General features: G+C 40.2%; 1 protein-coding gene across 2 annotated transcripts in view; it reads left to right on the top strand.

Annotated features, from left to right (window-relative positions):
• hip1 (huntingtin interacting protein 1) overlaps window positions 1-13678 on the top strand; it is a 44003-nt gene that overhangs the window by 18605 nt on the left and 11720 nt on the right. For both annotated transcript variants that reach the window (XM_062418808.1, XM_062418809.1), the window contains 16 exons: window positions 401-464; window positions 1433-1575; window positions 1748-1804; window positions 3360-3440; window positions 5856-5932; window positions 6756-6817; window positions 8044-8184; window positions 9340-9397; window positions 9574-9649; window positions 9950-10093; window positions 10683-10780; window positions 11007-11079; window positions 11224-11407; window positions 12029-12117; window positions 12328-12444; window positions 12638-12739. In XM_062418808.1, coding sequence (XP_062274792.1) covers window positions 401-464; window positions 1433-1575; window positions 1748-1804; window positions 3360-3440; window positions 5856-5932; window positions 6756-6817; window positions 8044-8184; window positions 9340-9397; window positions 9574-9649; window positions 9950-10093; window positions 10683-10780; window positions 11007-11079; window positions 11224-11407; window positions 12029-12117; window positions 12328-12444; window positions 12638-12739 — 1566 coding nt within the window. The remainder of the gene's footprint in view (window positions 1-400; window positions 465-1432; window positions 1576-1747; window positions 1805-3359; window positions 3441-5855; window positions 5933-6755; window positions 6818-8043; window positions 8185-9339; window positions 9398-9573; window positions 9650-9949; window positions 10094-10682; window positions 10781-11006; window positions 11080-11223; window positions 11408-12028; window positions 12118-12327; window positions 12445-12637; window positions 12740-13678) is intronic.

Here is a 13678-nt window from a genome sequence, read left to right as displayed (position 1 = left end):
CCTTTCCCTCTTACACGGTCTGTTGATTGTCCGTAATTTGAGATGGGCAACTGTATTCTGCAGGTAAAAGGGAGATGTGATGGTATATGTGACTGAGGCGGTAGAGCTCATCAAAAGCAGAGAGGAGCTCAGGCTTCTGAGCTGCTGCCTTGAATACCAACTCTGCAGAAAATGGGTCAATCACCTTTTACCCAAACTTTGCCGCTTCCCCTTCCCGGGGTGGTTAGAGAAGGAAAAGCAGCTCTCTGTAAGGTGGAAGGGTATCAAGTTTTTGAAATGACACACTTGACACTTGAAGGTTTTCCTGAAAGCATTGTTTAAAAAAAAAACTGTGGGCTGATTTGTGTTCTCCATCTCTCTCCTCTGTTCTCCTTTGCCCTTCCTTTCCTCCTCTCTACAGGCTGTCAGCATCAATAAGGCCATCAACACACAGGAGGTCGCTGTCAAAGAGAAGCATGCCAGGAATATCCTTATATTGTCTGTCTGTGTGTGTGAGAATGTGAGGAGAAAAAGTATGTCCAGATTCCTGTGTGTGTGTGTGTGTGTGTGTGTGTGTGTGTGTGTGTGTGTGTGTGTGTGTGTGTGTGTGTGTGTGTGTGTGTGTGTGTGTGTGTGTGTGTGTGTAGGGACTGAAGTGTTTCTTTGTAACTGGAGGGTTACGTTAGTGCAAGATCAAAACAACAAACTTAGTGTAACCCCAGCATCTACATGTGGCTCTACTTCAGTCATGTTTGACACAAAACACAAATCAGACAGAGAGGAGTGCTGTTTGGAGCTTTCTTCTATTTTTGTTTCATCAAACACACTAAAAAGCCCAAATCTGTTATTTAAAAATCCTAAAGAGAGAAGGTGCTAAACAGAATGTATACATAAGCCTGATTAGTATGATTTTTTTTTTTTTAATGTATGCTCTGACTAGATATGTGGACTTGTTGGTTTTGATGTTGTAAATTAAAAAGCATGTCATTTGGGATTTAAAAATAGTTGAACCATATTTCATACACAACTCTGGCACATAATCAGCAGCTCATTTGGGCTTTTCTCCCATTATTCTTTCATCAAAAGTCAGTCGAAACTGGCAACATACAGTAGTAGTTTCCAACTACTGCAGTTTAAAGTAATAAGTGTTTTATTGCAGCAGCAACTGTTGGTCATCTGATGATATGAAACTGGGGGAAATCAGTTCAAACACATTTTAAAAATCTATTTTTTTTTGGGGCAGGGTTGATTCTTAAGTTTATTAGGTCTCTGTTAAGACTGGAGAGTGACATAATAGGTGTCCAGACCGAGTAATAGGGAGAAACATAAATTGGGAGAAGGAAATGACAGAGGAAAAGAGATGATGATGTAACATTGGGCAGGAGTCATATTAAAGCCACATAGGAAAAATGTCCTACCATATGAGCCAGTGATCCTTGACCGTCCCTGTCACCCTGCATCTTGGGCACCCATCATGAGAAAGGCGCCCATACTTTCTGGGCGGCGGTCAACCGGCTTCCTCTCTCCAGCAACGCGGTGCTCTGCTGGAAGTTCTGCCACGTCTTCCACAAGATACTGCGAGACGGACATCCAAACGTATGTAAAGATGACATTAACACCATTTCCACTCACATAACAAAAAACAGACTGTCTCAAACTCCATCCACTCATGCTCATGCTAATGATTAATTTCAAGTTTACGTCAAACTTCATCTACATTTGGGTTAATTAAACCTGCTCCTTTCCTCTCCTGCTGCCATCCTTTCAGGTGATAAAGGACTCCATGAGGAACAAGGCTGATTTAACGGATATGAGCAGGATGTGGGTAAGGAAGGAAAGATTGTTTCATTACAGCATTTCGTCACAGCATGCAGTCGTGAGTGTGAGGATGACTTTGCATCTTGAATAATAAAAAATGAAACATGCTTGAATAACAGGAAGAGTTGTCGATGTAAAACCTTTATTTTCACCTTTAAAAGAAAAATCAATACAAAATCAAACTCCTTTGTGATACAGAAACAGTAGAAACACTTACAATGAGCACAGGCAGGTATTATGCTGATTCTCTATCAGCTCATGATGGAAGAGCAGCTGGTGGTGGACATGCTGTGGTAATCTTTAATTTCAGCTTTTCACAGGTTTTAATGTTGGCAGAGACTGCACAGCAACATTTCCATTCAAATTCAGATACGACAAGAACATTTTTATTAGCCTGTGTTGTTTACAATGCTGCCACTCCCTACATAACTGTTTTGTTTAGTGCTCAGCATAAGTGGCATGTGCCATTTTGTATGCTGAATTGAAATTTAGAGGAAATCATGGCCAACCTGGTTTTGGAGAGCCCCTTTTGACATTGAACACCTGCACTGAATTCATGTATTGGAGTGCAACGGCAGGTTTCTGTTGTGTGATTTGCCCCTTAAAATGAAAAAAAATTAAAAGGGAGCTTGTGATTTGGTTATTACCATCAGAGTAGAGCCACCAGCTGTCCTCATTGTTGTGGTCCTCACATTACAGTACAAGATTTTGTCTAGTCAGCTTACTGCTGTTGGAGTGGAGTGACGGACTATGTGTTTATTATATAAACTAGTTTCTAGCTTTTTTGTGTGGAATTCCTGCTCTCACCTGTTTATTTTTTTTCAATAATGGGACATTATTTTGTGCTATGTTTACTGCATACAATACAACAGGAAACATCTCTGTTGAAAGTCACAGGGTTTGTTGTGTAAGTCTGCATAAACACCTTTAGGCCACCAAATTTCAACAGTCGCTCTTCAGTTATGTGTTAAGCAACACTGTGTTGGGTGGAGATGCTGTAATCCAACATACTCCTGGATTTACACCGCCTACATTTTTTTTTTATTAGTCAGTTTTTGCTGATGTCACTAGGCAGGAGGATACAGGAAGTGTGGTCCCTGCGACCGGGGCTGTGGCCTCTCCTTCCTGTTGTGTCATCGCCACCCGCTCTCCCAGGCTCCAAGGAAGAGGAAGTGAGAAGTGATTGGACACATAGTGAAATGGCTATTCAACTTTGTCCCCCACTCTCAGATCATAGGCATTTTCACACAGACTAAAGTGAGCTGTACCTGCTCCAAACTCTGATATGCTTTTCAGTTTGGTAGGAGCTCATCTGACTGCTGTGGAGTAGTTCAGCCCTGCAGTATGTAAATAGCTTTGTATGTTTATTGAATGCTGCCTTCAGCCAGAGTGCCACACTGAATTTCTTCAAAATATCAAAAGATTTGCTTCCTCAGTAATGAGCGAACCTGCAAGTCTTCTTAGAGGAGGAGAGGTTGTTTCCTACCTTTGATCATGTCCTTTTTTTTATTCCTATGTCTCTGTCTCACTCTCTCTGTCCTGTCTCCCTCTCTCCCCCCCAGGGCCACCTGAGTGAAGGCTATGGGAAGCTGTGCAGCATCTACCTCAAACTGCTCATCACCAAAATGGAGTTTCACATCAAAGTGAGTTGGCCTGGCCTATAAAACCAAGCACCAGTCTCCCTCATCACTCATTATCTTTGTCTTAGACTCTCTTTTTAGTGCCAGCGTGTCTCTGCGAGGGGTTCGGCTTCATAGAAAATTCTGGCTTTTACAGTAATGGCCTCTCAATAATCTGTAATGTAGCCTTTTTATGAGACAGCTGAGCAGGAGTGGACGTGGAGAGAGTGACATGCTGTGTTGATGCAATCACAGGAAGAGGTGGTTAGTTTCTGCTCCGCTGAAGGCTAAATAAATCTTACCCGAGGGTGAGGGGTTGTGTTCACCACAACGCCACTTTAGAATCAAAGGAATAATGTGACTAATCAACTTTTATTTCACCCCTCCGTGCCCAGGATTTGCTAAATTATGTCTTTATATGCACGCACACGTCAACATACAGGTTAATCTGTAAACTGATCTTAAACAACTGTTCAGCTCACAGAGGTGGAAGTAGTGCACACACACGTCTCCTCTCACACTCAATAAAGGTCAATTAATCAACAATCAACTCCTGTTAACGCAGTCTCATATTAACTTTAAAGCTGCTGAGAGCTGGCGAGCTGAGGAGAATATCTGCCTGCATCATCTTTACTTGCAAAATAATCCCTATATAATGTTTACATGTACATATATTACATTAAAGAGTTTTCATTGGGAGCCATAAGGCATTGCAGTGGAAATGCAGGGCTATATTTTTTGTTTAATTCTTTAAATTAATTTGAGAGTATAATAGATTAATTACCCTTTTTATGATTGTAAGTGAGGACTAAAAGAGTAAGAGCTTATTTCACCACTAATTTGGTTCGTATGTGAATATACATTCTTTGTTACAATTAGATTAAAGATGTACTTTATGAGTTAATCAATTTAAGATAAACAGCAACTTGCTTCATTTAGGGATGATTGAAAGTCTGTTGTTGTTGCCTTAGATTTATTTTCTCTTAGACTGCCACCTACTTGTGCTTGTGAAGAACAGCTATTGTGATTAAAACAGCATTAGAATCCACAAATTAAAATTGAATATCTGGTGGTCTTATGAGATTTAATTTCAGCACCATACACTGTTCAGATAACACTTGCAACATGGTTTTAATTCTCTCCTCATGTGGGGGCAGTATCAGATGTAACAAGGTTATATTTGTAGAGATTTCCACAAGCATTGTAATGAGGTAAAACTTTTGATGTAATTATGGAAGTCAAAACTTGAGTGTTCATCCAGGGCCAAACACATTGGCTGGAGGGCTGGATTTGGCTCACAGGCCACTATTTGCCCACCACTGCCTTATGATGTGTAAAATATTCAGTACAGACAAAGTTACATCTTTTTTTGTCTTTTTAGTGTCCTCGCACCTGCTCACTACAAAGAAATAGCATTAAACTTTAAATAGTATTCAACTACAAAACCATTTAGGCAGAGAGAAACGAGTCTAGTTTGCAAGTGTTTGTGCTTCCACTTAAATCCATTGTGACAAGCATCCATTCAACAGCGTGTTTCATACATAACCAGGGTTTAGTTTTGATTTTGATGAACACAGACATGACATTTACTGTACATGGAGATACATTTAGAGGTTTAAAGGGTTTCATTTTAAAAACCCACCAGCCAGCAGAGGTAGAGGAAATATACAGATCTTTTAGCAGTACTGTAATGTAAAATTACTCCATTACCATTGATAGATGTGCATTGAAAATATCACTTAAATAAGTCACTTAAAAAAAAAAACATTTATAAATTCCCTTTCCCTTCTACCTCATTGAAAAATGAAGAATCAATGAATAGTTCTTAGTGTATGAGTACCAGAGGGTCCAAGTGACATCATACTTATGTAAGTTGCACCATATTGGACCACGACAAAAAACAAGTTGTGATGTCACAAATCATGCTCGTAGGTACATACTCTGATCTCTGTTTGTTTAAGTATAAATAAATCCTATTAGCCCCTGTTACTGTAATATTAGATTATTGGATTAAGATTACGGATGTACTGAGATGTAAGTACAGTGTAACTGTTATAGTTTTAACTAGGTTGAACTAGTATACTGTATACTGTTGGATAGTTTAATCTATAACAGTATATCATCATCATGTGTTTTATATGTCAAATCTGTAAAGCAGCTAGTTGTTAAAGTTACAAATAAATGTAGTGAAAAAAAGTACAATATTTATTATAAGTATTAAATAGTTCAGTAATGACATAAGGACAGTACTTGATTAAATGTATGTAGTTATATTCCACCACTTCTTGTTCGCCTGGCCAATAAATAAGATCAAATTTATTAGCTTGTTAAAGGGATAAAACATCAGCGTAAATGGACATGTGCTTGTCTCAGATGGACGGCGGAGTCGTTGAACTTGTTATTTGAGCTTAAAGCTTCCTCATCTGGTCTCTCTTTCAGAACCCTCGTTTCCCCGGCAACCTGCAGATGTCAAACAGACAGCTTGACGAGGCGGGAGAGAATGACGTTAACAACTTGTGAGTGTGGCTTGTCGCTGCTTCAGATGTTGTTGTTGTTGTTATTGTGGTAGTGGTTATGAATGAGTTTCTCAACTGTTGGGACACGATTGTGAAATAAAATGAACCTGGATGCATATTTTGATCATGACGTTCATGTATGAATAAGCCACATCAGGATCATATTACATCAGACAAGAGTTGTTTTTTTACACAAGCTGGTGGAAAAAACAGTTTGACAAATTCAAATGATGAACATATTTTTGTGTTTTAATACATTTCATAGTCATGTTTAAATGTTATGATCTCATCCAAAACCACAAAGCTGAGATAAACAGTAAAAAATAATCTTATCTAGAGCAAACATAATTTATTAGTGTGAGTAAAAAGAGAACACCCTCCAAGCTGTTTAGTTATTGGACAGTTGCAAAACAAAACAGATTTTCATAGACTTGAAGAGGAGAAAGTATGTTGTATTTTATAAAGAAAAAAAACAAACATTTGAAGAATGTCAGAAGAAGAATGCCTTTTTTTATCCCTTTAATCTTTTTGTGACCCGTTGGATTTATTCCAAGTTCAGTAACAGCTGCATTAAGCAGTTACAGGTGTCTGTTATGTGAGATCCAGCTGTGCGCATGACTCAGCAAATCAGAGCACAGGAAGGCATTTATCCAGTGTTTTGTGAGTGTCAGGAACAGGAAACAGAAACAACACTCATCTGCGAGTGGAAAATCATGAACAGAGGCCAGAATATGTGCATAAACTGGAAATCACTTTCTTGAAAATGGACGTGTGAAGTCTCTAAAAAGCTTTGATTTATTTGTTCTGTATCTTTTCTCTCCAGCTTCCAGTTGACAGTAGAGATGTTTGACTACCTGGAGTGTGAACTCAACCTCTTCTTGGGTGGTAAGTTATTCTGGTCCGTCTGACTGTTTTGCTCCATGCTACCAGCTGCGCTTATCTGATACCGAGCATGACGTTGCACATGGGCACAAATGCAGATTGATGCACATGAGTTCACACTTCGACAGACAGGAAGAACACAGTCTGACTGAAAGGTCTTCATCTGTAACGGAGCACAGAAATAGACACAGACCGTCCACAGACAGAGGTGGACAGATGATATCGGCAGTAACGTCAGAGCTCCACCTCATCTGACTCAGTCTGCTACAAGGCTATTAGCAGTTTATGCACTGTAGCCCTGTTGTTGTCTTTGTGAGTCATCCCAGGTCTCTTAAAGTATGGACAGCACTAAAAATAGACGGCCAGTATGTGACCAGGAACTCAGAAGAAATGCTGGAAAAACTACGCTCCCCTCCACATAAATGAGCGAGAGGAAATTACAGTCTGGTTTCTATTTATCTTACCTTTCATTCTGGAATCTGATGATGGCATTATCTCCTCCTCCTCCTCTTCCTCCTGTTTCCAGACAAATGAAGACATCCAGGAGGATTTATTACAAGCATTACAGTCATCTGTGTAAACCATATCTCATCATTAGTGTTCATGCGAAAAATGGGCAACTGTTCTTCTTGTAACATGGTATTTTGAGCGAGTAGGACGCTGGGTGTGATTTAATAATCCCAAAACATTACAGTCTGTGTTGGGTGACCTCACACCCCAATCTCAAAGGCCTTGTCAGCTTCTTCCTCTGGTCTGGTGTATTTTAACAGCATCACGTCAGTCAGGGTTAAACAGACCAGGCCTGAGGTTTGTGTGTGTGTGTGTGTGTGTGTGTGTGTGTGTGTGTGTGTGTGTGTGTGTGTGTGTGTGTGTGTGTGTGTGTGTGTGTGTGTGTGTGTGTGTGTGTGTGTGTGTGTGTGTGTGTGTGTGTGTGTGTGTGCAGGAAACCACACCTCTGCAGTGCACAGAGGCTCTCAGGCTTTGGTGAGGGTGTGAGCAGGGGAGCAGGGAAATGAAAGAAGGGCGTAATGATGGTGGGAGAGAGTCAGACAATCCTGTTAGTGTTCAGGTTTCTGCTCCACTTTAAACCCTTATTTCCTGCCTTTTTTTTCAATCAGCGCAAGTGGAAGGTGTGTTGCTTTTTACACACTTAATTAATGTGTGTGTGTGTGTGTTGATCCTCTATGTGTATTTATCGGTCGGGTGTGTGTTTTTCTCTCCCCTCCCAGTATTCAGCTCTCTCGACATGTCTCGGTCGGTGTCGGTGACGGCAGCGGGCCAGTGTCGTCTTGCCCCCCTCATCCAAGTCATCCTGGACAGCAGCCACCTGTATGACTACACCGTCAAGCTGCTGTTTAAGCTGCACTCATGTGAGTGACGCACACCTCTGTTGGTCAAACGGTACAACTACAGGCTCAACAGAAACAGCACTCAGTCAAAGTTTCTCAGTGTTTCTGGTGAAGACATAAATATTCATAATATATTTCTGAAGTCTTTTGAAAAGTTTCTTATCACCAGTCAGGATGATTTGACCTGTATTGACTCCAAGCTACAGGGAAATGCCACTTATTTGAATAATAGTTCACATAGAGTACATAACAGTGCAGTTTGTTTTGTCATCAACACCCCTGAACTACTAATACAAGGTTTCATTCATAAAAGTGTCATACAGGAGTAAAAAGAAAGCTGTCACAGTGCAGAACTTCAAATGTTGCTCTGTGTAATCAGCAGACAAAAGCATGACAAAAAATGCAGTGTCAGTAGTCGTATCAAAATATGAATAATTTGCCAATGACAGGTAAAAACAGATCTACCAAAATATGCCAGTTAAATGTAAAAACAAACCTCTTAAACCTCTCTAAAAGATTTCGTTGGCAAGCCACAATGATGATAATATGGTTAAAAAGAATAATTCTGCTTTAGCCTAAGTTTATTTTAGTCATATTTTATTTTAGTCAAAGAACAAAGACTATCATATTCATACGAATGGGTCTGGACCACTCTGAATTGCGAATGTTGTTCAAAAATGTGCATGAAAGAACTGATAAATGCCACGTTCACATCACTGAAAAACAAACCTGGTCATACGAGCGGTTCTTGCACAAGGCCCTACTTCTATTAATCAGTACTGGATTTAGCTGTTGAGTTTTACCTTCAGCTCTTAAACATCTTGAGGTGCAAAAAATAATGTGTGAAAACTTAAAATGACTGATACTTTTCTTTCAGATTCAGAGATGACATGCTCTTTTCTAAGTTTAAGAATTTCTCTGACCCCTTGAGCTCATGAAAGCTTTCAAAGCCCCACTGGATGAACTCAAAAATGCATCTGAAAAAGCCTTTTCTCAGTTTCTGAGAAGCTGGCGTTTTTGTAGATTTGGAGGGTTTCACCTGACAGCTTTGATATATTCATCCACAAATCTCATCATCCGTGTGTGCATTCAAGCATAGATGTATGGGCAGCACCTGAACACTCTTCATTCCCAACCACTGATGTATATGTGTGTGTGTTTTGTGTGTACTTGCAGGCCTTCCAGCAGACACTCTCCAGGGCCACAGAGATCGCTTCCAGGAACAGTTTAAGAAGTATGAACCTCCACTCACAGTCACGCACACAGGCAGAAAATCAGTCGGTCACAGTTTCGCTGGTTCTCCCTGTGTGTGACTCGGAGAACTTTTAGTACCATGTTGAGTGAATTTTCAAAGTTTCACCATTCTCCTTTTTTAATGTATGTCCTTATCTTTCCTTCTCTCTGCTTCAGGTTAAAGAGTCTGTTTTATCGCTCCAGTAACTTGCAGTACTTCAAGAGGCTGATTCAGATCCCACAATTGCCTGAGGTGAGAACTGCCCTCCCTAAATCTTAACATTGTCCACATAATAAACACACCTAAGCTCCAAGTTAACCCATGAGTGCTGATTCATGCTTCAGTTTACAAATCGGTTTAATCATTTTCCATCAAACACCTCTGCCTTTTGATTATTTAAGTTTACATACCAGTTATTTATAGACTCTTAAAACTATTTTTGATTGGTGCTTTCGGGAAACTGTATTATGCACATCCTTTTTTTAATGCTGCAAATGTTAAAAAACATTCTCCTATAATAAAAATATAAACTGTGCTGTGTGATCATTGTAGAATCCTCCTAACTTCCTGCGTGCTTCGGCTCTATCGGAGCACATCAGCCCTGTGGTCGTGATCCCGGCCGAGTCGTCGTCCCCTGAGTCAGAGCACCTGGTGGAAACAGACGACCTGGTGGACACTGATGTCCCCACACTGCCGGTAACTAAACCATCCAAGTACCCCTGAATGGTGCCTGCTTAAATGCAGTCCATCTGTTCTGTGAGCTGGTTCGCTCAAGGCTGCATGCTGTTGTAATCATCAATCAAAAATTTAAGAGCGATGTTTAGAATAGTGGGAATGTTCAGGAGGGAACAGATGCTAAGAGGGGAAAGTGGAGGAGGTAAAACAGGAAATAACCTGCCGGGAGTGTACACACTAATATTCTCCCGTTTGAAACAGTATATTTGTTTACATTCTTGTTTATCCTACTTTTGTTAGCATGTCGTGATGTTGATTTTCACATAGCTGCTTGAAGCTGAACTTGACAATTTTGTGAACATAGGATATGATGAGTTAATTTTGGACCGACAGTGCAGTCCAGATGCAAACCAGCTGAATGATAGAAATATAGTATATAGTTCATTAGATGACATAGCTACAGGAAACATATGTTGAACTTACAAATTCGAGTATGTAATGATTGCAGACATCAGACCATGTGAATGTTTTTTTTAATTTTTTTAATGTAGATATTTTCATCTGGTTTGTTTTTATTTTCCTGTTAAACATTCTTTTTTTAAACACCCAGGCTGCTGTGGAGACAAAGTTTGACGACCTGTTTGGCACCTCAGCTGCTATCGACCCATTCAACTTCAACAGTCAGAACGGCATGCGCAAGGACGACAAGTAAGGCTTCAAAATGCCACATTCCTATTTGAATATTTTTAATATTCATCACAATTCATCATCACAACTACAGTTAAAGGAGGAGAGAAATCATTATTACATACATTTGCACCAAAAAAATATACACTACCTTATCCACGTACATCAGTTTACTGCAGTATAAAATTAGAAACAAAGATCATTAAGCATTTCATTGATTGATGAGATTTTTTTCTGTGTCCGTCAGAGACCGTCTGATTGAACAGCTGACCAGGGAGATCCAGGCCCTAAAAGAAGAGTTGGAGTCTTTCAGGCTGGAGGTAAAGAGGAGAATAACCTCCCATTATTTATCTCATTATTTATTCCACCTAAGTTTTTTACACAGACACTAAAGAAATGAATGACCTTTTTCTTCACCTCTGACTCTCATTCCTATTCCTCCCCCTCACTGCGTCCCTCACCAGAGTGGTCGGTTGTGTCAGGCGCTGCGGGGGCGTGTCAGTGAGTTGGAGGCGGAGCTAGCAGAGCAGAGCCACCTGAGGCTGCAGGCCGCAGGGGAGAGCGAGTTCCTGAGAGCAGAGCTGGATGACGTGCGGAGGGTCCGAGAGGACACGGAGAAGGAGCAACGGAGCCTGACGGAAATAGAGAGTGAGTACTCCTATCAGCTTGTCCTTATCAATTATTTCTACTGTATAGATACGATTCAGGTAGTGTTGAGGAAATGTAAATTACAGCAAAATATTTTATGAGTTGTTTAAACTTTCACCCATTCATGTTGTTGTTAAGTGTAAGAAATTCAATCTGGCACAAACACTACCATGTGATAGGGGAGTGGGTTTAACAATTGTTGCTGTCCCACTTCAGCAGAACAGGGACATGATATTTACTGTCTTTAGACACACTTTCTGATTCTTCCATCTGCTTCTGGTTATATCAGTGACTAAGTTATGTAGACTGCAGATATTTAAAATATCAGTGTGTCATGGGTGGGTGTGGGGCACTTTAGAAGAGTAAATGTATTTCTAGGGAAGGCTGTTTCCTCTCAGAATTTAAATTATTTAATTGCTCCAATGTTCTCCAGTGAGAAAAAAATCTGCTTACACTCATACAAAGTTAAGACCAGAAACAAAACGGGGAGCAACAATTTAAAAATGCTCATCCTTTAATTTTTCACATAGCGGAAGTAGAAAACAAGTTTATTGTTGTATTGTAGCAATGATTTAACTGCAGTTTCCACACATGCTTCAGTCATTTACTGTCGCTTTGCAGAAAAAGCTCAGGCCAATGAGCAACGCTACACCAAACTGAAGGAGAAGTACACAGAGCTGGTTCAGAGTCACGCAGACCTGCTGAGGAAGGTGAGAAAAACAACTCTCACATCAAACATTCATAAAATCCTTCCCATCGTCCTCGTGCACTCCTATAAAAACTTTGAAGCTAAATTAAGTTCTGTCCTCGTAGCGTCCTTTTTTTCGCCCAAGCTGAAAGTCCAGCCTCTGTCCTAATTATTTTGGTATGTTTCTCTGCATGCTTGCATCTGTTTCCCATGTCCTTCTGCATGTATGCAGAACGCAGAGGTGACCCGGCAGATGACGGTGGCCAGGGCAGCACAGGATGAAGTGGACGAAGTGAAGAAAGAGATGCACGAGAAGGTGAAGGCCGCCCAGGAGACAGCCGGCAGACAGGTGAGGACGACATACATTTTATATCAGCACCAAACACGCATACTATGATGAGTTAGTAAGTACAGGTAGCATGTAACCAAAGCTTTGACAAGCAGGAAAATACAAGATAATCAGGGTTTTTTTTATGTTCACAAACGGAGCTGATGTGAGTTACCTGAAATAACCTGAAGGCTTGTTTTTTCTTTTCCTCCAGGAGAGGGATCAGCTGCAGCAGCTTCAAGAGCTCCAGAGAGAGCTGGTGTCCAGCAGGGCAGACCTGGACTCCTTGAAGACCACCATGGCCTCATCACAAGAGGTCAGTCTTCTTCAACTCAAATACATTCCTTACACAACTTGTTAATTGTGAATCTGCAAAAAAAATGATGGACTAATTAATTAAGACTCCAATTTCTTTTCCATTAAAAAGAAATAATCCTGACTGCCGAACAGATTAATGAACATAAATATAAAGATTTTCACCCTGACTAACAGACCTGGGTGCTCCTAACAGGGTACAGTCTGGATAAAATGTAATATTATGCTCCTTTCAGCATTAGAGTTCCATTTATGGTGTACGTAGCTGTGTTTGTGAAACTATGTGGATTGGCTGCTCTTGGGACCTAGTTTCATCATTTTCATCATCTAAAACCTAAAAGAAAATGTTCCAAGTCTGTCTTAAAATAGCTATGTTTACCTGTTGAGCTGTGGTTGAAGTAGCCTGTAACTCAGTAAAGACCTAAACTGAACAAATCTTTGCATAACATAATAGTACAAGAGACGATTATAGTGCAGAAACAATATTGTCTATAGGACAGGACACTAGTGCAAAAAGACAGTGTAAACTATAATAACAAAAAGAGGGACTGGTACTAAAAAGATTGTAATGTCATACACTTCACTATTCACACTTCAGACAGCATCAACAGATCATGGATCCTGATGATGTTGGAAGTTAACTTTTCTTGAGCTTCTGTCAAAGTTAAATGTTCCAACATTATCAAAAAAAAAAAACATGTTCCTATCTGTCACACTCACACAGTCCTCAAAACACTCAAAAAAGTGTCTTTGTGCTTCTTGTACTTCATAAACTCTGTCTGTCAACCTCCCTGTCACTCCCAACATTTCAGTTTTTGTCTTCTCCCCTCTTTGTCACCGACCGTTCTCCTTCCATCACCCATTTCAGAAGCTGAGATACATCCAGTTTCTGACAGAATTGATGTGCTCATACATTTCCTTGACATCAGGGATTGAATGA

This window comes from Scomber scombrus, chromosome 5 (genome assembly GCF_963691925.1).
Source record: "Scomber scombrus chromosome 5, fScoSco1.1, whole genome shotgun sequence".
Lineage (NCBI taxonomy): Eukaryota > Metazoa > Chordata > Actinopteri > Scombriformes > Scombridae > Scomber > Scomber scombrus.
The sequence above is the reverse complement of the archived record's forward strand: the minus strand, read 5'-3'. Positions and strand labels throughout refer to the sequence as shown.